This window comes from Cryptococcus neoformans, chromosome 1 (genome assembly GCF_000149245.1).
Source record: "Cryptococcus neoformans var. grubii H99 chromosome 1, complete sequence".
Lineage (NCBI taxonomy): Eukaryota > Fungi > Basidiomycota > Tremellomycetes > Tremellales > Cryptococcaceae > Cryptococcus > Cryptococcus neoformans.
The window spans coordinates 1225304-1247294 of NC_026745.1; the positions used below are offsets into that span (position 1 = coordinate 1225304).

At 48.8% G+C, this 21991-nt stretch overlaps 9 protein-coding genes and 1 non-coding gene; 5 read left to right on the plus strand and 5 right to left on the minus strand.

Annotated features, from left to right (window-relative positions):
- Positions 1-903: 903 nt before the first annotated feature.
- On the plus strand, positions 904-2809 carry CNAG_00476 (hypothetical protein). Its single transcript, XM_012190934.1, has 3 exons — positions 904-2231; positions 2292-2409; positions 2457-2809. The coding sequence occupies exons 1-3, from the start codon at positions 1023-1025 to the stop codon at positions 2747-2749; spliced, it is 1620 nt and encodes a 539-aa protein (XP_012046324.1). The 5' UTR covers positions 904-1022; the 3' UTR covers positions 2750-2809.
- Positions 1995-4217, minus strand: CNAG_07361 (hypothetical protein). XM_012191663.1 has 7 exons: positions 3881-4217; positions 3512-3828; positions 3353-3458; positions 3222-3296; positions 3059-3168; positions 2447-3007; positions 1995-2401 (listed from the first exon to the last, which is right to left on the minus strand). Exons 1-6 carry the CDS (start codon positions 4028-4030, stop codon positions 2890-2892), a joined length of 876 nt encoding a protein of 291 aa, XP_012047053.1. The 5' UTR covers positions 4031-4217; the 3' UTR covers positions 1995-2401; positions 2447-2889.
- A 75-nt stretch (positions 4218-4292) lies between these two features.
- On the minus strand, positions 4293-6195 carry CNAG_07362 (nucleolin). XM_012191664.1 has 6 exons: positions 5974-6195; positions 5741-5917; positions 5585-5689; positions 5428-5533; positions 4607-5378; positions 4293-4553 (listed from the first exon to the last, which is right to left on the minus strand). Exons 1-6 carry the CDS (start codon positions 6088-6090, stop codon positions 4496-4498), a joined length of 1335 nt encoding a protein of 444 aa, XP_012047054.1. The 5' UTR covers positions 6091-6195; the 3' UTR covers positions 4293-4495.
- Positions 6196-6402: 207 nt separating this feature from the next.
- Positions 6403-8606, plus strand: CNAG_07363 (isocitrate dehydrogenase, NAD-dependent). XM_012191665.1 has 13 exons: positions 6403-6528; positions 6627-6710; positions 6775-6861; positions 6918-7047; positions 7110-7279; positions 7332-7386; positions 7441-7519; positions 7583-7685; positions 7734-7786; positions 7835-7913; positions 7971-8074; positions 8179-8230; positions 8288-8606. Exons 1-13 carry the CDS (start codon positions 6475-6477, stop codon positions 8375-8377), a joined length of 1140 nt encoding a protein of 379 aa, XP_012047055.1. The 5' UTR covers positions 6403-6474; the 3' UTR covers positions 8378-8606.
- Positions 8607-9863: 1257 nt separating this feature from the next.
- On the minus strand, positions 9864-10636 carry CNAG_12061. Its single transcript, XR_001045348.1, has 2 exons — positions 10438-10636; positions 9864-10383 (listed from the first exon to the last, which is right to left on the minus strand). It is a non-coding gene; the product is annotated as a hypothetical RNA (non-coding RNA).
- Positions 9988-13513, plus strand: CNAG_00480 (hypothetical protein). XM_012191357.1 has 3 exons: positions 9988-11295; positions 11354-13384; positions 13433-13513. Exon 2 carries the CDS (start codon positions 11618-11620, stop codon positions 12806-12808), a length of 1191 nt encoding a protein of 396 aa, XP_012046747.1. The 5' UTR covers positions 9988-11295; positions 11354-11617; the 3' UTR covers positions 12809-13384; positions 13433-13513.
- CNAG_00482 (26S proteasome regulatory subunit N10) lies at positions 13467-17030 on the minus strand. XM_012191359.1 has 4 exons: positions 16982-17030; positions 16462-16932; positions 16267-16414; positions 13467-16219 (listed from the first exon to the last, which is right to left on the minus strand). The coding sequence occupies exons 1-4, from the start codon at positions 17005-17007 to the stop codon at positions 15749-15751; spliced, it is 1116 nt and encodes a 371-aa protein (XP_012046749.1). The 5' UTR covers positions 17008-17030; the 3' UTR covers positions 13467-15748.
- Positions 13755-15115, plus strand: CNAG_00481 (hypothetical protein; the record flags this gene model as incomplete). Its single annotated transcript, XM_012191358.1, has 4 exons — positions 13755-13813; positions 13877-14342; positions 14488-14905; positions 14970-15115. 4 exons carry the CDS (start codon positions 13755-13757, stop codon positions 15113-15115), a joined length of 1089 nt encoding a protein of 362 aa, XP_012046748.1.
- Positions 17031-17173: 143 nt separating the features above from the next.
- CNAG_00483 (actin) lies at positions 17174-19372 on the plus strand. XM_012190935.1 has 7 exons: positions 17174-17238; positions 17745-17777; positions 17829-17910; positions 17955-18023; positions 18070-18833; positions 18885-19025; positions 19077-19372. Exons 2-7 carry the CDS (start codon positions 17759-17761, stop codon positions 19133-19135), a joined length of 1134 nt encoding a protein of 377 aa, XP_012046325.1. The 5' UTR covers positions 17174-17238; positions 17745-17758; the 3' UTR covers positions 19136-19372.
- On the minus strand, positions 18762-21923 carry CNAG_00484 (2-oxoisovalerate dehydrogenase E2 component (dihydrolipoyl transacylase)). XM_012190936.1 has 5 exons: positions 21277-21923; positions 20352-21215; positions 19983-20281; positions 19550-19908; positions 18762-19487 (listed from the first exon to the last, which is right to left on the minus strand). The coding sequence occupies exons 1-5, from the start codon at positions 21624-21626 to the stop codon at positions 19401-19403; spliced, it is 1959 nt and encodes a 652-aa protein (XP_012046326.1). The 5' UTR covers positions 21627-21923; the 3' UTR covers positions 18762-19400.
- Between the last annotated feature and the right edge of the window lie 68 nt (positions 21924-21991).

A 21991-nucleotide genomic window follows, 5' to 3' on the forward strand; every position in this document is an offset into this window, starting at 1 on the left:
GTGGGGGTTATGAGCTGTGAGCTACTACTTGATACGTGAGCTGCAAGCTGCATGAGTTATGACTGAGTATGATGAGCATAAGCGCATAATAACGCAGGAGGCTTCACGTGGTGTGAACCAAAGACGTCCAGACAGTGCTGCAACGGGCGAAGCGCCTTCTATGAGGTGTGAAAGATCATGACCACCAATTATAAGACTACTGTACTAATTAATAGACTGACTCGATTGCTGACGGCTGATGCTCTGAGCGCTGACGAGCGCTGACGAGCTGCTGGAGGTTAGGTTAGGTTAGGTTAGGGGCCGATGAACGCTGATCGCTTAAAGAGTAAAAGAAGGGAAGGGAGAAACAGCAGGGGAAAAGAAAGGAGAGGTATCCGGACACCGGAAGGGGCTGATCTCAGAAGCGATTAGAAACTGAATGACACTGCCAACTTCCAACTATACGGGTAATGAAAAAATGAAAACATGTGAACAACATTTCCAGACGCGCCAGCACGTCAGACTCAGGAGGACGGCGCCACATCCGGCAAATAATTGTGGTTAGATACCTTGAAGCTTAAACCTTAAACCTCCATTCTGGCTTTGTTTGTTGATTTCAACTTGCCCAGTTTTCTGGACGTGAAATGATGAGTACAGTAGTCAAATAATGCTGGCGACCATTTTTTGCCGTCAAACCTGTTGTAAAGTAAGTAACTTGCATGATGTTACAGCTCTCATCATCCTTTGTCTCCTTTGCCCTATCACCGCAACCGATTTTTATTCAAGTTTTGAATAAGCAAAGGATTGATAAGAGGTTAGAGTCACAAGCAATGACACAACGGGTAATACTCCACCAGGATATGTTCTGCAAATGATGTGTGGTAGACCATTTTAATGACAACACTATAGGTCAGTGCTCGATATCAAACAACAAGGCCAGCAGAAACTCTCACTTCAACATTTCAGGCACAAAACCTCAAGCCTAGGCGGCACTCAGTCGCTGTAAAGTGCAATTTCAATCTGACCTGAATCACAATTCAAATATGATGACAATGTTCAGAATCAAAACCGGCCACATTGTTCCCTTTCTACTGCTCGTAGCGGCCATCTTCATTGAGCAAGTTCATGCTACAGGCCAGGAAGATGACACCAAGGCCCTGCAGCGAGTCAGAAAGCTAATTCACCGACAAGGGACGGAAGATGCAGGATCGGTCACCAACAGTGGCATCGCTTCCGCCACTATGAGTGAAAGCATAACAGCGTCATTCGGACAAACTTCTCAAGCGGCTACCAGCGTAACATCGTTAGACCCATCCTCCGCAAATTCTGCCACTTCCAGAGTGGCCTCTTCTTCTTCTGTCACTGGCAGTGTTCCGTTTGTTTCTTCCTTCGCGTCTTTGGCAGAGCCGTCAACAAACTGCACCGGCCCTGGTGGTGGTTGCGTCGTATTTCTCTCCTCCGTATCGTCCTGTTCCGAAGACTCATGTGCATGCGATTTGTCGTATCCTGCCCAAGTATGCGCCCAATGCCTGGCCAGCGAAGAGGCCATCGATAGTTTCAACTCCTTTCTGAAGACATGTGAAGATGCCGGCTATGTGGCGCCCACGTCAACAGTACTGGTTGAGGTAAAGTATTGTGAAGAGGAAGAAGAGTCAGCACTTGTTTCGGAGACCTACTCAGGGCTTACCGCTGTGTCCTTGACGGATACCGCAAAGATAACCGCCACTGAAGACATGTTGACGTCTGGCGAAGCCGCGGGCACATTACCGACAGCCACCATGGCTTCAACATCGGCTTTCGCGACAGAAACAGGGGATAAAGGAGTTGTAGCAGTGGAAATCAATGACGGAAACGATTCGGACACTATTCTTTCTCCCTTCACTTCAAACTCAAATGCAACGGCCAATACTTTTGACGCTATTCCGGCTGCTTCAAAGTCTTCCGCGTTGAACAACATGGTGGCCCTTGCGACTGACTCCATATCAGAGCTTTCTGCGTCGGGCGCAGCTTCTATAGTCGTCATCACCTCGTATTCAACCATTCCCCAAACTGCAACGTTATTTTCACCCTCTGGATCTGCACGAGTCAGTGATATGGGAACACTCATTACAGGAGCATCTACATTGTCCGGGACAATATTCACTCAAGACGAACCTGATATTGGTGCTCTTAATTCTGCTCACGAATTCTTCAGTAGCGATGTGCTTTCAAACTGTTCTAATGACTGCGAAAACTGGCAACAGATAGCAAAAGTGAGTGTTGGATAAATTGTTCTAATATATCTCGCATGCTAAGGAGACATTCCTTGCTAGACCTGCACAGAAGATAGCTGTATCTGCACGAGCGATGCTCTGTCCGCTGCAAGTACGTGTTCCAGTTGCATTGGCTCTCAGTCGTCCAATAGTACCGCTCAAATGAGGGCCTACGCTGGTCAGTCCTGCCTTGAACCGCCGTAGTGCGTACTCACTAGAATGTAGCCTTCACAAGCAATTGCACAAGTGCTTCGTCCCTATCAGATGCATTCGGAAGCCGAACTTCTGCTGGGGGGTTAACTTTCGGGGGCGAAGCCACTTCTTCAGCAGGTGCTAATCCGTTCATCACAGCCTCCAGCTCCGACACGAGCGTGAATGCGGAGGAGGCTAATGGTGCAGCCACCACTATTGTTGTTGCCGGTGCCGGCCTGCGTAATGTTGACTGGCAACCAATTGTGGCGATCGTGGTTGTGGTGACCACTATGGCTTACCATACCGTAGGGCTGTACGTGGCATAGAGATGAGTAGGCGCCAATTCGATGTATTGTTGTATACTATATTATAAAAGATCAATGCATGCTATCAAGTCTTTCATGGTCAGCACTGACAAGATCAATATTCCTACGCATTGTATGTCTCTAACATCTTAACTTGATATCTATTTTGTATGTTCCCCGCTCGATTTATTATCCCCTGCTACGTTCAGCAATAGCTCTCTCAGTTGATCGCTCATAACACCTTTCTTCAGGTTGTCATAATCATAAATCACGATTGTCCTGGACGATCTTTGAGTACGTGATAATATGAGCAATGAACTTAAAACTCACGAATCGCTGACAGCCTTTACCTGCTGATCCTTCAAAGACCATATGATATGCTGATGGCCATAGCTGGCTCGCTCCACGTTAACTGAGTGAATACAATTGGAAATCATGAGCTAGAATTGAGTCAGAGTCAAGCAAATGGGGTTGCAGGGAAAACAGGGATCACTGTATCGGGATAGGTAATCGGCGCCTTATACTTGATTGACACCTCCTTGAGGATGATGCCAGTACCCTTGGCGAGCTATCTTAATAGTGCATAAGCAGTATTCCACAAACAGTGATCCATACGCGACGCACCAGCATATCGTATACAGTTTTCTCTCCCAGTTTTCCGGCCCAGCTCTCACAGTACCTGATGCGGGCCGACTCCACCCATCGTAGTATCTGAACATTGTTCACATGTCTGCCCAAAGGATCAGTACTCTCTGGGTAAGTTAAGAAGACATTTGCACTCACTGGAAGCTATCTTGGTCACCCCAAGCCACAGGCCAGGTCAGGACCCCAATGGTATCATGGTTCTGCTGCTTAAAGTACTCGAGAGCCTGCTCTTTCCTTCCACTATCTTCGTTCAACCAAGGTCTGTCATCTACTCGCCCTCTCTGCCCCTGGGAGCCTTGGAAAGGTGATGATGCCTTTGCGTTCGCTACAGCATCAAGAGAATATGCAGGATCTGGCACATGGGAGGCCCTGTGGTCTTCCTCATGTTCTGGACCAAACGAGCCTGGGGCAATGTAGTAATGGGATGATGGGTCCTGAAATTTAGCGTATATCTCCTAAAGTATTGTTGAAAATCAGTCAAACTTCACAGACTTCGAGTGGCCATACCTGGAGGCGAGCAGCATCATCATCTGTGACAGCCAGAGTGGGCTTGGAATGGACAGTCTGAATGTGTGACATGATGCTGCGTTTGAATGCTCTGTTCGATGTCGCAGCTCGATAGTCACGAACGCAGGAGAAGCGGCATCGAAGGGCCATTGTGGGATTGCGTGTGCGAGATGATCTGTGCTGGAAGCTCTCAGGAAGGAAGACCCTCACGGTCGATAGCAAGAAGAGGCATTATAAATCAGCTGACGCTCGTTGGCTTGCCTGGCCCTTAATGAAGGAACAACTGCGCGGACATGCCCGACCCCTGCTGATCGAGCATAATACGTCTTGGTTGTTGTTGTTGTTCAATAAAATAGTTTTTAACAACCTGTACAGGAGAGCACACTACTGTCCGTTGTATGGATAGCTCTTCAAATAATGAGAGAAAGTAAAGAATGCAACATCAAGCAAGGCTTCCATGCATTACACATAATAGATACCACACACGAATTTTTCAACCAAAAATAACAAGTTGCAAAGAAAGGGTATCCTTTTGATAGGAGATGCTATTAAAGCTCTATTTGATAGATGAATGGGAAGTTGAAGCACTGGAAGAAAGTATTACATTATTGCAGTCTAGTCGAAAGTAACCTTCTGACCCTCAGGCTTGACAATACCGCCAGTTCGGGCACCACTACGTTGGAAAGTCAGCATTAGAATGGACATGCAGATGAGCAAGAGACTCACCCTCGAGGAGGACCGCCACGGCCACGGCCACCGCCCCTACCACCTCGGTCGAAACCACCTCGTCCCCTACCGCCACCTCGGCCACCACCACGGCCGCCGAAGCCACCACCACCACGACCGCCACCGAAGCCTCCTCTCTCGCCGTTGTCCTGCTTAGGAGGAGCGAAGTCGACCCTAATGGCACGACCAGCGATCTCGGCACCGTTCATGGCCTTGAGAGCAGCAGTGGCGTCGTCAACGGAAGAGAATTGGACGTAACCAAAACCTTTGGGGGCACCAGTGTCTCTATCAGTCGGGAGCCTAACGCTCTGGACGTCACCGTGTTGGCCGAAGGCCTCGTAGACCTGGTCCTCGGTAACGGAGAAGGAAAGGGAACCGATCCAAAGAGTCTCGGCGGGAGGGGATTGCTTGTCGTTGAAGACCCTAGCACGCTTTTCGGCGGCCTCATTGGGCTTTCGCTGGGTGGCGTAATTGACACGGATGGCACGGCCGTCAATCTCAGAACCGTCCTTCTCAATAGCCTTGGCAGAGGACCCAAGGTCGGCGAATTCCACGTAGCCGAAACCACGAGACTTTTGGGAGTCACGGTCAAAGACAACTCGCGCGGAAACAACTTCACCACAAGACTCAAACTCGGACTTGAGCCAGTCGTTGTCGACGTTCCAAGAGAGCTGGCCAACGAAAACGTTGGTAGTGGCTTCCTCGTCACCGCCATCAGCCCTTGCTTTCTTCGCAGGGGCAGCAGGCTCTTCCTCGGCCTTTCGCTTGTTACCTGGATAATTTTAGCCCAAGCGTAAATTAATAATTGCGTAAAGACTTACCGTTGGTCTGCGGCTTAGCCTCTTCCTTGGTCTCCTCCATCTTTTCGTCCTCATCATCAGAAGCGTCGGAGTCAGAATCAGAGTCAGAGTCAGAATCGGAGTCGGACTGGTACGGACGTCAGCAACTTCTCTAACTAGGAAACTGGGAGCAACTTACTTCTTTGCTAACCTCTTCTTTGGTCTCAGCCTTAGGCTCCTCCTCGGACTCAGAATCAGAGTCAGAGTCGGAGGACTCGTCAGAAGAAGACTCTTCCTCCTTCGTCTACGCAGTACGTTATTGGCATTCAATAAAAAAATTAGGAGCATAACAAACCTCGGCGGCAGGGGCAACAGTCTTAGCAACAGGTTTTTCGTCTTCGGAGGAGGAAGATTCAGAATCGGAAGAGTCCTCCTCCTCGGAGTCCTCAGACTCCGAGGAGGAGCTCGCAGGAGGGGGTGTGGGGGTCTTAGCCTTCTTGGATTTCTTCTCCTTCTTCTCCTTTACATCCTTCTGTAAACTCTGTCAGTATCAAATGTATGTCTTCGCACCACAGAGAGAAAACCAACCTTAGCAGCCTTGGCAGGAGCGGGGGCGGGAGCAGGCTTCTCATCCTTCTTACTTTTTTTGTCCTTCTTGTCAACCTTGACGGCGGCGGCAGGAGCAGATTTGGCAGATTTGGCCATTTTAGATATAGTAATTTACTTTTTGAGATGGAGATGGATGAGAAGAAATAGAGGAATAGGTTACCGGCAGGCCTCCAACTTTTGTGCGTCCACCGCGGCGAAAACAGAAATTCTGCAAGGGCGATAATGGTCACGTGATTGGCAGGTTTTCGCGGACCTAAAAGAAAGATCAAGATGGACATTCACTGCGGGCCTATTATCCAAGACGAATTGCCTCCGCATGCCTTTCTCGGCCGATTAGATCCGACCATTTGATGGCCCTGACGTCGGTATCTGAGGAAAAGAGAGACAAGACGAAAGAGACCACAAGAGACTACACAAGCCTTTCGTTCTCTTTGCTTTTCTTTGTTTTGAACCAAAAATAATCATAATTAAATAGCCAAAATGTTCGCCCGATCAGCCTCTAAGAGTGTCGCCTCTTCTCTCCGTTCCACCCAGGTCAGTATTTTTCACACACTTGACGGCCGCATGATTCACGCTGTCTATCTGGAAGACATGTTGTCAAGTGCTGACTCTTGTTTATTTGAAACTCGTAGGCCCCTCTCGGTGTGAGATATTATGCCTCTGCCTTCAAGTCTTCTACTCCCACCTCTGCCTTCGCTGGCAAAAAGGGTGCAGACGTACGTAGATAATTGCCAACAAATGGAACACAGCAACTGACGTCGCGATATCGTGAATTTGCAGGGCAACTACACCGTTACCCTCATCCCCGGTGATGGTATTGGCCCTGAGATTGCCAACAGTGTTAAGCAAATCTTCAGAGCTGCCCAGGTATATCTCGCGACGATTTTGTATGTGGGGAGCGTAATTGACATGTAACTTTACAGGTTCCCATTGTCTGGGAAGAGGTTGACGTGACTCCTATCCTCAAGGACGGTAAGACCGTCATCCCTGATGATGCCATCAAGAGCATCAAGAAGAATACCGTTGCTCTTAAGGGTCCTCTTGCTACCCCCAGTATGTTCTTTTCCTTGGCCTTTCAAAAGATCTTGCCGATGTTGACAGGCTGTGATGAAAAGTCGGCAAGGGTCACGTTTCTCTTAACCTCACACTGCGACGAACCTTCTCCCTCTTCGCTAACGTGCGACCTTGTGTTTCTATTAAGGGTTACAAGACTCCTTACGACAACGTCAATACTGTTTTGATAAGGGAGAACACCGAGGGAGAGTATTCTGGTATCGAACATGAAGTGCGTTTAGTTTACTCGACCTCGGTTTTATAATTACTTACCACGCGGATAGATCGTCGATGGTGTCGTTCAGTCTATTAAGCTTATCACCCGAGAGGCCTCTGAACGTGAGTATTCTCTTGTTTTCTAGTAGTTCTGGAAACGACATTGATACTGTGTAGGTGTTGCCCGATACGCCTTCCACTACGCTTCCGAAAGCGGCAGGAACAAGGTTACTGCCGTCCATAAGGCAAACATCATGTTGGTTTCATCTTGCTCAAGTAAAAAGTCAAATGAACAGGCTGACAGAATACTTACCTGTAGGAAGATGTCCGACGGGATGTTCCTTACTGCCTGTAGGGATGTTGCCAAGGAGTACCCTAACATCTCTTACGACGAGGATCTTCTCGACCGAGTTTGCTTGAGGGTAACTGAGAAATTGTGGATGAATTGACATGAGCTAATGGGTCAATAGATTGCTTCCGACCCCTCTCCTTTCGCGGACCGAGTTATGGTCATGCCTAACTTGTACGTTGATCTTAGCATGTGTTAATGATGATTGCTAATTCCTCATAGGTACGGTGACATTCTTTCTGACTTGTCAGCTGGTCTTATCGGTGGTCTCGGTCTTACTCCCTCCGGTAACATCGGCAAGGTCAGTCTTTCACATGATTATATGTCGCCTAGCACAGAACTCACTGGTGACAAATAGGACGCCTCCATCTTCGAGGCTGTTCACGGTTCTGCTCCCGACATTGAGGGCAAGGGTCTTGCGAACCCCACCGCTCTCCTCCTCTCCTCATTGATGATGCTCCGGTAAGTGAAGAGGACCCTTCCGTTATTATCCCCGCCTTGTATCCTATCATGCCCGACCATACACATCCTTTGGCTCGTAGCGTGGCTCACTTGTTTGTTCACAGACACATGGGTCTTTACGAGCTCGCCGACAAGATCGAGAAGGCCGCTCTTTCTGTAAGTGGAACTCCTTGGCTCTTCCACAAGTTCGAAATGCTGATACGAACATCGTAGACTATCGCTGAGGGCAAGGCTATTACCCGAGACCTCGGTGGTAAGGCCGGCACCAAGGAGTACACTGACGCTATCCTCTCCAAGCTTTAAAGAGTTTGTTTGTAGAGGTTCTAGAGGGATAAACAAAAAAGCATGAACTTTGTTCTGACAATATATACGTTTATTCGACGCATTCTTTGTGATGGCCGAATCCTTGGATCATGGCTCTATCAGGTTTACTATTCAAGTTCCGTATGCGCTTCGCAAAGCAACATCAGAGTGACCCGTCGAGTTTCAGCATCCGCTACATTCCATCCCAATTTTCAGGTTTCTAGATTTCCCATCAACACGAAACATGAGACCTGATCTCAAAGGACGATGGATAATCGTTATCCATCGTTATAAACATGGAGGGCTTCTTCCATCATGGTAATAACCTGCTGTTTTCATGTCCCCATGGCTCAGGCTTTTAACAGCTACTTCTGGTGACTGACGTGCAATACACGCCTCGTAGTTAAATGGAACGATCAGGGTTCACTCTGTTACTGAAATGCTGTCCATTTATTATTTGTTACTTACCACTGACAAAAAGAATGATTGTAAGTAGAAGAAGACTTACATCTGGAATCCGCGCAGACGTTGGGAGGTCGTCTCTTCACACCAGGAACAAAGATTTTGGCTATTTTTCCCAGCTGCTTCCTTTGCACATTTCCCGTGGTGTATGTCTGCTATTGAGCGTAAGCTGATTGTTGTGCACGATGTTTCATCTCCTCCCCATCATAATCAAAAATCCTCAGCGGGGGTTACTTCTTCCGGCAGGAGGTTGTGGTGCGATGATTCTGTATCTGCACAGGGATTATTGCTGTGGAATCATACAGTTGGAGCAGTTAGCGTGCGTCAGGTAAATGTGGGCTGTCAATTTACCGTTTGTTGATTTTCTGTGATGGTTGTTGTTTCAGTCCTCTACGGCTGCTGCGGGAACTCATGCAGCAGTCGAATGAAGAATTCCCCTGTTCGGCGGCTGTATATTTAGCCAGGTCATTGCTTGTTGATCTTATATCTTATCTTAATCAAAGTAACAGTCGGTCGATCCGCTGTTGAGCTGGCGAGATCGATCCAACCTATCGTTATGCTCTCCGTGTCCCTTACGTTGTTGTTCATGTCTGCTTTGTCAAAACTTAATAAGGACGGAAGTCCGCGTACCTGCGACTTGTTCGTTCTTGCATGATGATCTTTGGTACTCTAAACTGTCAGGCTCTGGTTTCGTTTTTCATCATGGAAATCAATTAAGCTGCTGTTATTCAACGAAGATGATCATATTAGTATATTTATAACCCATCATGCGCAATCTCGTTATTCTTTCTTTATTCTCTCCTTATCCTCTGCCCCTCTTCAATAATATTAACTGATGAGTCAGCGATCCTGTCAATCCGTTCCCCTTCTATTGTTCAGTCAGTAATGACCTACATAGAAAGAAAAAAATAAGATGCGTCGACCTTGGACCATCAGTTCAAAATTCAACCTGTTGGCCGGGGAAGCGAAGAAGAACAGACGCGTCGCGTGCAGCTGATGGACAAAAGTTGTAGTCGTCATACATGGCAAGTCTCTAAAATCCCCTCGCTTGGCCTCAATCGACGCACCTTAATTAATTCGTCTCGACCCGATGCCATAAATACGCACACGCTTTCGTTGTCGCATATGACAGAGTAGTAGACTTCCTGTTTCTGATAATCTTTTTTGACCTTAAACTTCCAAGGACTCCAATCATAGCTGCTGGTCCGGGGGCCTGCTTGCTGTGTTTCGGGATGTATATAAACTCTGCGTTCCTAATAAGGTATACATTGTTAATAGGTAAGTGGTGCTAACAACTAATGAGGGATATTGACCTCCTGTGGTCGGTGTCCTTCTTGTTACCGCGTAGCCCGCCGTATACCAGCGTATGCTCGTGTTATCCCCCCTTGCCCTTCTTTCATTCTCCGTCCCTTCCTGAGCCCCACGTCATGAACGAAGATTACGAAATACGCGTCTCGTTCCTAATTCAAAATACTTCTCACTTGTTTTACCCTGTTCTTTGGTTTGAAGTCATCCTTGGGTATTTCGCCGCGATATCAATGACTCTTTAACTCATATTAGCTTCTCTGTACTCCTTCATCTTGATATCCATATCTTGCCTCATTCTAATTCCCTTGTTCTGGCCTTTTGTTTGGCTGGCTCTGGGATGCCCTCTTAAGGCTCCCAAAGGAAAGCGATGAAAAAAAGGCGGAGGGCGAACGCGAGGATCCGCAGAAATCGAGGAAAGGGACGTGACGACCTATACTCTCAACAACGTCATCGACGACTTCCATTTCACGATGCTAAAAATTGCTGCTGTTTATTATTATTTAGCTGCATTGCCAGTTCACTCCACTCCCAAGCCAAACAGGTGGGCAAAAGTGTCCATAAACCTTTCTTTAACTCTGCTTAATCTTCAATTCCCTTTTCTCGTTCCGTTTCACTCGTCGCCTATTGGAACACACGGTTTGCTCTTTGCGCCAATTACCACGGCAATACCTTTCAAATTTCAACGTGCAAAGCAATTCATTCCTCAGCATCCACAAAGAAAGCAGTTCTTTCCGCATACGCTCGAAGAAAATCTAAGCGTCAAAGAGACAGTCCGAACAGTACCAGTGTTCGTTCACACACGCACACATACGTACGTACGCAGACAAATACACACGCGCGCACGCGCATCTGTAACCTGCGAGCCCATTACCACCCATCACTGGTATCACTACCGTGTATCGATTACGTCGCAATCGTAATAGAATTTTTCCTTTCTTGGCCCCGCGTATATAACACATATCTGGCGCAGAGCCTGGGCGATCGATCTCTACCCAAAACGCGGAAATCGTTCCTTCAACCTTATCACTTGCGTGGATCATTAATCCGTCTCAGACGGAACACGAAAGATTAGGAGTAGAAGTCGACACTCAAAGGAGACTGTCAGAGGTCACAGTGCGTGAGTGACAGCTTCACCGCCCCTTGGCATCGTACGCGATTCGTCCCCGACGCGACTGAAACATGAATGGCTAATATGCTTGCTTCTAGGGCAGACGTACAATCCGCAAGTCCTGTGCATCCGGACCAAATAGGATCCATAATCCACACACGAAGACGCGTCACATCGAGCTGTTTATCATTGCTTGGCCCTGCTTCATCACCGGTAAAACGACCGTGTCGTTATCGGCCTCTGTATGGCCATCAGCCCATCATTACTTTCCTCCCGCGCAGTGCACATAAATCAATAGTCGCTTTTTGTTCTTGAAACCCCCGATATCCGCGTACCACTAGCCCGACACGATTCACATTGCCATGTCTTCTTTTTCAGATACCTCGTCTACATCTGCTCTCCCCGTCACACCCTCATCGAGTCGACGCGCGCCATCTCCTGTGGTGGCCGCGTCTTCTCTCGCCACTCCTGATCTTTCCACTCCTGTATCATCCGGTCCTTACATCACCCCGCCTCCATCGCTTCGACTGTACTCTTCTGCCCTCAAGGCGAAAATGGCCGCTGGTATGACTGCAGCAATGCGCGAGCTGAAAGGCGATCGAGGCGGACCAGAACGTAAATACGACGTAGAATATGGGTACGATGAAGATCCTATCGAACGTCATGTGAAACTATTCCTCACTCCTCGAACTGCCATTCGTCCTGACCGTCCTCGGCCATCACTATCCCATCCGTCAACCAGCGCCAGCATCAGACCTGTATCAGCGCCTCCAGCAGTCAAGAGTGGAAAATTCCATGTGACGGATGATGGGTATGGCGTCAGTATAACAGTGGATGATTCACAGCGGACTGAGCTTGCAGTGTCAGACGAAAGCGATACCGAGATGTTAGCAGCGTCTCCATCTACTGTCGGACAGTCGTCAGCGCTGACTCGGGAGCGAGATTCGTTTGTGCCAGGATTAATCAAGTTTCATCGTGCCTACCCTAGTTCCGGCAATTTGATGCCTCCTCGACCTGATGCCTGGCGGACAGACAGTACAGGTTCTACCGCAAGTAGCATTGCTAGTGAAGCCAGTTTTGAAGCTATTAAATCGGAGGATATGGTTAGCCTGTATGGGGGAGGAGGCGGCGTGAAGCGGGCTGAAGGCCCTTTTGACGAGGAGACATACTGGGGAAATGAGTCAGAATGGGGTTTCAACCGGGCATCTATGCTCTCAACTTCGACCAATGAAACCGTTCGACCTGCTAAAACTCCCAAACGGACACCCACCTCCACCGTCCACACGTCATCTCCTACAGCTACTCTTGCCTGCTCATTATTGCCACTTGCCACGCTCTCGCCTGCTCCATATCAGCAACCACCTCCGCGCCGGTCAGGATTCTCACAGCAGATGGGTGCGGCGAGTGATGATGGAAGAAGCGTTGATGGTTTAGGCGATCTTAGCATGGAAAAGGACCCTGTATGGCTAAAAGAGAGGACGCTCAGTGAAAAGATGGTGCTTCAGGCAGGGTTAAGGAGTCAACGGCAGAGAGTAGAAATTAGAAGAAGATAATGAGATGCTAAATAAGTGATTGGGGAATAAGCAGAGAGTTTGGCTCCTATTTTTGGCTTTTTGGTCCGTTGTTCTTTTCCTTACTTGTGTTGTAAGCATGCTGGCATGCCGTAGAATATACCCGAATAATTATCTTATTTGCTATGAAGAAAAAGAAAACATGTCCGATGTTGTTTATGCGTATTATGTACACCCTAGTGATGACATATACGCATACTATGATAGTAAAACCATTGTTGGTCAGGTGGTCATTTTTGACACGAAATTAGTGGAGAAATGAAGCTACATAACGAATCGACTTGTTGTGCCTTATTTTTTTTAGTTTGTCGTCTGTCCATCGTAACTGTGACACTTCATGATGGTTTTCAAAAGAACTCTTGCTAGTCTCGCCTGTGTAACCGTCAAGGGCTATCTAACACCTTGCCTGGTTCCTTATTCATTGCGTGTCGTCCATTATTGAATCCCACTTGTTTCTTTCATCATGCGGTTTCCACCGGTTTTGAGGGGATGTTCCTGCTACGAACTCATGCGCCTCTCCTACATGATTCACTTGTTTAATATGATGAGAAAATGCTTGTACTTATTTGTGGATTCAACCAAGGTAGTAGCTGATGATCTGGCAAGTCTCTTACCACACACCGTGTTGATCACCCTTTCACTTCCTTTCATTCCATATACACGAACCGTGGATAACCTCATTCCTCGTTCTGATCTCCTCGGAAGATAACATTGTGAAAGGATCACTGATGTACATTGTTGTCTGCTCGTTTATATGCCTTGAAGATGCGTTTTGTCCAGACTGGGTTTCATAACTCTCTTCTTTTCATCTGCGCATGTGATCCAGCCTCAACTTGGGTCTTCATCACCATGGTCTATAAAAAGGGAGGGTCAGAAGGTCTTCGAAGTCAGGCAAGTTCAATTTTTTTCCATTCCCCTCACAATCACCATGTCATCCGCTGGCCAAAAATCGATCTTTTCAACATGCCCACCACAAGGCCTTTCGAGGTAGGAACTCCAATTTCTCATACGTATCTTACGTACTTACCGAAGATATTGGGCTGTGAATAGCTTCAAGGTCACAACCCTTCACGCCCCTCCCAGGCTCTCAAGTAAAGTTCTCCGCCCGTCTTTTTCCAGCGCCAAGCCTCCAAAATGGGAAGTAGCCCTTGCAAACAAACCTCTAGACCTCCCAGAGAGAAGCTGTTTGGCCTGTTTCTTGTCATCTGTGGGTTCATCCAGGCAGAATAGGAGCATCCTCAAGGAATTCGCAGAAAGTCTTCGACCAGTACGACGGGAAGTCGCTGACTGGTCTGATAATGCGCACTGGCTCTTTGTATCCCCTGGCATGACTGATGATGGGCAGTTCGCAAGCAGAACAGTGCTGTCTCGAAAGAAGCCTTCAAAATTGGCCATTTCAGACTATGATCGGTACCAAGATGAGGAAGATTGTAGACCACCTGATGTTCCATGGTGGGATAGCGCGGTAAGTCGCGCAACGCAGTGGTACAAAGAACGCTGTAAAGCCTCGGGATTCGTGAGTGCATGGCAGATCGCACCCTATGCGTAAATATGTGCTAAAGGCACCGAATTGCCAGGATATTACTAAGCCGGCAAACCGTCAACAAGCCATCACAGAGTGGTCGTCTATCGTCGCTAACACTATCAGGCCCCTACTGAAGCGCAATTCCTCTGGATGGGCCAGTCATCCAAAGGTGGCGATCGTCACTGAGGAAGATATAGATTTCGCTCTTCGCAATGAATATTCATTTGAAGATGGAGAGTACGCCCCTGTGATTGTCAGCCGCAGCGCTACTCAACATGGCTCAGATATCATCCGCGTGGTGATGGAAGAAGAGTGCGGTTCTCGCTCATCGGCCACTTCTTCTCGTCCTGCGGCCCCCAACGCGCATTTGATCATTCATTCAGAGTACGCATCAGACTCAGGTGCTCCGACCGTCCATACTAGGCTCGCGCTCCCTTCCGATCCCACACTTCTGAGCAGGACTTCCCCCGCTGTATACGCCTTGTCCGACCCTGAAGATACTGAGGCGCAGCAATCAATGCAGAGTGTGATTAACCATGCAGTTGAGGCTTTTGGTCAGTTTGATCGTGATCCGAACAGATCAAAGGTTATCGAAAAAGGCCTGATGGGCCACTCCAGGAAAACTTGGATTGAACATAATCGAGACCCGATTAAAAAAGGCGAATGCCTCTCAAATTACACGGCCGCCTTTCTCTCGAGCTTTTTTGACGAACCTCGCGAAATTGAGGAAAGCACTCAGGGGACAGTATCCGATGCATATTTGACGCCCAAAATGGTTTCCTTGCATGGATATGAGAACAGGGCGTGGGAAAGTTGTCTTGAAAATGGTACAGTACATCCAGCATTTCTGCGTGATTCGTCGTCCATCAAGGAAGAAATTACAGAAGATGTGCGGCGTCGACTTCAAGGATTGTCAGGATATGGAGGAGCAGAAGTCTTTGAGACGCCGCCGCCACCTTACGAAAGTGATGGATATCTTCAGGAAAGTCATTCGGATGCTGGGTCATTGTTCCTTGATTTCCTGCAGGATGAAGAATTAAGTCAGCACCAAGGACGAAGGACTGGCGGTGTTGGATCCGTATTCTCCCGTCATTTCTGGAGGAGAAACCGACAGGAAGATAGACATGGAGACTTTCAAAACTCTAAGAGTCCCAGAAGGTCATTAAGGGCTTCTTTGGCATTCCGGCTGTTAAGGGACAGTGACCTGTTTGACCTTTAAGCCTTGATGTACAATCCGAAGTCGATCATTGACCAAACTTCATGCTGAGCTAGGCAAAAAGAATTGAAAATTACTAATCATTTGAGGTTCTGTTATTGATAGCAAGCCTAATGTGCGAAATGGCTCAGCAGTACAATCCATGGTAAAATGCATACATACACTACCTCCCTCCCAGTCTTTAATGATTCTTGTCCTTTCCTTCTTCTTGTCCCTCCAAGCTCATGGCAATAGCTCTAGCAATGGCCGCCTCCTCATCTTCCTCCTCCTCCATCTCAATATCCCCTCCTTCTCCTCTACTCATTGCTAATGCTCTCTTTAACTCTTCGTCCTCCTCTTCCTGCTGTGCCACATCGGGAGCACGATTACCGGTCAGAGGATTGCCAGAAATGAAGGTACTTCCCGTCCCGGACTCGGCAATCGCACCAGCCTTGTCGGCAGCTTCTGCATGTGCTTGGGCGTTGGGGGTACCAGGAAGGTTACCTTTGTCGCCGGGAGCCATAAGAACATCACCGGAGGAGGATGAAGGGTGGGTAGTAGAGAGGGGTTGGGTAAGGGAGTCCGGTAAGGCGACACCTGCGCCAGATGAAGGGCCGGCGTCAGCGGACTGGGATTGTTGTGCCTGAGCTTCTTGTAATGACATTCGGATGGCCTGGGAAGGGTTAGCGGCATTGTTGGAAGAGGACAAGAGCCACATACCATGGCAAGTTCAGGATCCATGTTTGGATCAATGTCACCTTCAAATCCACCAGCGGCAGCCATGGGATTTTCGCCATCGAAGAGGATAGGTGATGAGGCGATCACATCGGAAAGGAATCGTTCTCCAGGAGGCACAGATACGAGGTTACTGTTTCGAATGAGCATGGACCCCTGGTAATAAAATGCTCGACGTACGACTCATCTCCAACGGCCTCGACCAAACCTCGCAGCTTCTCATCGTTGTCTCTTCCTTCATCTCCGAAAGTGACAATATCCACAAAAACGTTGTTCTTCCTCAACCTTTTCCCGAGCTTGACGAGACTTTCCGCAGATTCTCCCAATGGTGATCCGACAAATATGACGATACGTTGGCGCTGGTTCTTGTTTTCCCGATGTTTGAGAGCAAGCTGAGCGATGGAGATTGCTGTAGAAAGTTGGGCGGTGTTGGAGATGAGGACTTTGGAGAGGGCGTGCATAAGACGTCCAAGGTCGTTTGTGGGCGTAACCAGTAGAGACGGACTGTTCCCGGCCATTGTCATCATTCCGACTGCGCTTTCTGGGTTGGCGTCCGTCTTGGCCGTGAATACAGTCTGGACGGCCTCTGCTTGGGCCTGGAAGCGAGTTGGAGGGTAGTCTCCATTGCGCATGTACTCGCTATTGTCCAGGCTGCGAGGATGTGAGCTGGAGAGCGGCGCACGGGAAGGGGAGGACTCACATAAGCATGCAGGATTCGAGTGGCATGGTGTGCGCTGAGTGTATGGTTGTCGGAGGAGAGGATGATGGTAACAACAATAGCAGCAACGTCACTCGACGCGCGTCCGGTGTGCCACACGGGGTAACGCCGAGTCGCCGTCAGGGTCGCCGAGACCACTCTCACAGCGTCACCGTTGGCACCAGCTCAGCTTACAGCTTCTATCCTCCGCCAGCATCCACATACATCCCCTATACCGCATCCCCCACCCACTGCCCAAGGTGAGTCATCTTCCCGCCCCCTTCCCTTGCCCGCCACTCAGTCCTCCATCCTCCACTAATCCACCTTATCGCACCCACCGCCTATCGCACATCCGAGCACAATGCTGGGCCTGCCAGGGGCTGCTAGATGGTGCTCTCCCCACGCTGATCTGCATGCCGGCCATTGGATCATGGGTGCTAGGTGCTGGGTGCTGGATGTTGGATGCTGGATGCTGGGTGCACGCTTGGTCATTTCCTTCCAGGATTGACGGTCGCCGAGAGGACGACGTGGCGTTCGACAACGAGGGCCGATAGCACCGCATCGCCTCGACCTGCATCCATCTCGCCTTGTCCTTTTGGTGCAACAATCCATCCGTGCTGGTGCCACACGCATAGCTGGAAGAGATGGATGTGCGTTGAACAGAGCTGCCGTCAGGACTTTTTGGTGCACGGACCCTATTGTCCTCCCCAATCTTCACCGCGTCTCCTAATATGCAGCCTCTTTGCTAATTGTCTTTTTCCATTAGTAAACTCGCCCAACATGTCTATGGAAGAAGAAGGTACGTTCATCCCTGACAGCAACAACTCAGCATTAGCTAACCTACTCTCAGTCGCCGCCTTGGTCATTGACAATGGCTCTGGTATGTGCAAGGCTGGTTTCGCTGGTGACGACGCTCCCCGAGCTGTCTTCCCGTAAGTAACAACGAAATTCACATGGATTGAACTCACCAGATCAGTTCTATTGTTGGTCGCCCTCGACACCAGGGTGTCATGGTCGGTATGGGCCAGAAGGACTCTTACGTCGGGTATGTACATCGCCTTTACCCTTTTATTTTTATTAACCCACTTCAGTGACGAAGCTCAGTCTAAGCGAGGTATTCTTACCTTGAAGTACCCCATTGAGCACGGTATCGTCACAAACTGGGACGACATGGAGAAGATCTGGCACCATACCTTCTACAATGAGCTCCGTGTCGCTCCTGAGGAGCACCCCGTCCTCCTCACTGAGGCTCCTCTTAACCCCAAGCAGAACCGAGAGAAGATGACCCAGATCATGTTCGAGACTTTCAATGCCCCTGCCTTCTACGTCTCTATCCAGGCCGTTCTCTCTCTTTACGCTTCCGGCCGAACCACCGGTATCGTTCTTGACTCTGGTGACGGTGTCACCCACACTGTCCCCATTTACGAAGGTTTCTCCCTTCCCCACGCTATCCTCCGTATCGATCTTGCTGGTCGAGACCTTACCGACTACCTCGTTAAGATTCTCATGGAGCGTGGTTACCTCTTCACCACTTCTGCCGAGCGAGAAATCGTTCGAGACATTAAGGAGAAGCTTTGTTACGTCGCTCTCGACTTTGAGCAGGAGCTCCAGACTGCGGCCCAGTCTTCTCAGCTTGAAAAGTCTTACGAGCTTCCTGACGGTCAGGTCATCACCATTGGTAACGAGCGATTCCGATGCCCCGAAGCTCTCTTCCAGCCTTCTCTCCTTGGTCTCGAGGCTGCTGGTATCCACGAGACTACCTACAACTCTATCATGAAGTGTGATCTCGACATCAGGAAGGACCTCTATGGTAACATTGTCATGTCTGGTGGTACTACCATGTACAATGGTATTGGTAAGTCATTTTATTTTTGCCTTCCTAAAGACACAGCTAACAATATTATAGCCGACCGTATGCAGAAGGAGATCACCGCCCTTGCTCCTTCTTCTATGAAGGTCAAGATTGTCTCTCCTCCCGAGCGAAAGTACAGTGTCTGGATCGGTGGTTCTATCCTTGCCTCTTTGTCTACCTTCCAGCAGATGTGGAGTAAGTATCCATGTCATCACTTTTATAAAACCCCGCTAACGCTTTGCATAGTCGCGAAGAGCGAATACGACGAGTCTGGTCCCTCAATCGTCCACCGAAAGTGTTTCTAAGTGCCATCAGCATTATCTTCCATTCTCGAGAAAGCGTCCTTTCCCTATTGGCTTTTGTATACCTGAGCTTGATTGGGTTAGAGAGTTTTTGAGCTCTTAGGTATTTAGTTTAACACGCAAATCAGACATTATACTCTTTTTTTTCTCCCTTCCTCACAATTTGATCTCCCTTTGTCTTAAAAAAGATATTTATGAAAGATGAATGGATATGCCTTAGCACGTATAGGCTGCATGTGCACAGTCAACAAAGACAAGACTTCTCAACTCATCCACTGAATTTCATCCACCTCCATGGCTCTTCAATGTATTTCTTCCAGGTCTCTGTAAAACTGATTAGTTCTGCGCCCTCGAGCTATCGTGGTTCATACTTGGTTAGTCTCAATGTAAACTGTCCTTCGACAAGATGAAACTCACAACTCTATGATCTGCGCTCCATCCTACTGGAACCCTCAAAACGGCCTTCAAACCTGCACTCTTCACATCCTCCACCCCCAAATCAAAGACTTTCCCACCCTCTTTCTTAACCCACTCTACCTCCCACTTCGCCCTTCCAACCGCGCAAATGGCCAGACCTCCGCCAGGAGGTAATATGGGGGATGCACCGCTACATTCGCCTAACCCACCTACCGAGGAGACGGTGAGGTGAGCTCCTTCCTGGGAAGAAGGTCGATGGGCAGTTTGGCGGAGGTGGGTCAAATGGTTGGTTAGGATTGGGATGGGGGTAGAGGGGTTAAGAGGGGGCAGAGAAGGGGTGAGAAGGCCATATTTTGGATCTGCGGATAAGAGTGTTTTTGTGATTAGTCAAAGTTTCTTCGCAACATCTAAGAGAAAGGCTATGAAAACTTGCCTGATACGGCTACCCCGATAATTCCATGTCTACTGACTTCCAACCATTTCTCGGTCCCATCGGTACCATGCCTGACACGAGAACGCATGATAGGATGTTCTTCCAATGCCAGAAGGAGGGTTTTGATCAGGAATGTCAGTAGAGTAGGTTTCACATCTTTGTCAACCTCGGAGGTAGTTGCGCCTTCGTGAATGAGGGAGGAAGGGATATCAGAAGCCGTATATGAGGGCTTGGAGGGCGAAAAAGGTTTGCTTTTGAGGTAGGGAATAAGAGCTGTGAGATCTAGAGTGTGCGAATAGCTGTGAGAGTCACGCCCGCCATGTCAGCTTGAATGTTTATGAATCAACCGTAGAAGAAAAAGAGACCTACCCAAAATGAGGGATCTTGGCTTGTTCGCTCAAAGCTTTATACATGACCTTCCTGGTTCGTCCAAACTCTACTCGAGTGGTCTCCTGTTCAATCACCTCTGATTTATTACTAGTAGTGTGTGTGTTATATCCCTTCGCTTGTGCCGACTGATTTTGTAGACCAGCGGTGGTATTAGCAGCGGCAAGAACATCCTCCCTAACGACTCTCCCACCTTGGCCCGATGGTGACACTTGGGAAAGGTCTATTCCGAGTCTGAGAGCGAGTGTGCGCACAGCAGGGGCCGCTTTGATAACTGCTCTTTCACGATTTCCCACAGCTTGAGGGCGCCGTTCCGGTACAGGGCCTGTGTCATGCTGAGGTTCCCTGCGCGGAGCGCTTGGCAAGATGGCAGCTTCGCCAGATAATTTGGCTGGGCCCGAAGCGTCCATGGATGCATCATGCGCTCGGAATAGGGTTTCTGTCGCCGTGAGATGGTCGTCTTCGTCTTTGTCAGCGTCATCCAGCGGGTGCTTTCGCCGGGATGTTGAAGAGGTAGGAGGAGGAAATTGACGTTCAGAGGCTCGTTCGAGCTCCTCGCTCAGATCTTCTGCTTGTGCAACAGTTGCGCTTTCATGCGCCCTGATTTCGTCCTGACCTGAAAGCTTCTCTGGTTGTATTCCTAGTGTCGGCGATTTTGTATTATCTCCAACACCGTCTTGGGCACTGTCGGATTTAGGTGGGACTTGTAGACCGCCTTCTGCAGCGTCCTCGCTACTAGGCTCGTCCGTCTCGATCACACAAAGCACGGTACCAACCTTGACCATGTGCCCCGGGTCAGTTTTGATATCGCGGACTATGCCTTTCGCGTGAGAAGTCAATTCAACCCTTTATGTTGCAGGATAGATTAGCTCAGCCATTAAATGGACACGACACGACCATAACTTACACGCTCTTATCGCTTTGGACTTCACAGAGGGCATCAAACTCCTCAACGGCTTGACCATCTGTAACGTACCATTTGAGAATTTCGACCTCTGTAATACCTTCGCCGATATCGTGCAGCTTGAAAGGAGAGAGCTTCAGAGCGGGAGACGATTGATGAAGGAAACGCGAGCATATACGGAAATTGCCGGAGAAATTGAGGTCGGGAGGGGAAGTGAAGGCATATGAAACGGGACTGATGCTGGTGGTAGGTGAACGAGGGAGACGGAGAAGCCCGAAGCGACGGAGGCGAAAGAACATGATGGACTCGTGGCTTAGAATGGTTGAAGAAGTAAAATTGAAGCATCGAAACATATGGCTTGGGCTACATATACACCAGCTGGTCCATGGTCACCCGGCCACGAACCCGATTTCGACGATACACAAGCGCTGCAAATAAGAATGACAGGACATCATCGTGACACAACAAGAAACCATACAGAACTAGATGGTCCGCCCGGCTGATACTTTTCCGGACGTCACACGTCATGTGCTACTTCTTTTGTCGACCACGCGTTTCTATTTTGTCATGGAAAAGCAGGACTGTTGTCGGTTGGTTGATCCTGCTATTAAATACCACGAGTAGCGCAGCACATCGTAGGGAGGGCAAGTTTCCAGACTGAGCAGATCATCAGACGAGATTGTGGGCTACCCCCGCCGTCACTTATTATTAGACGGCT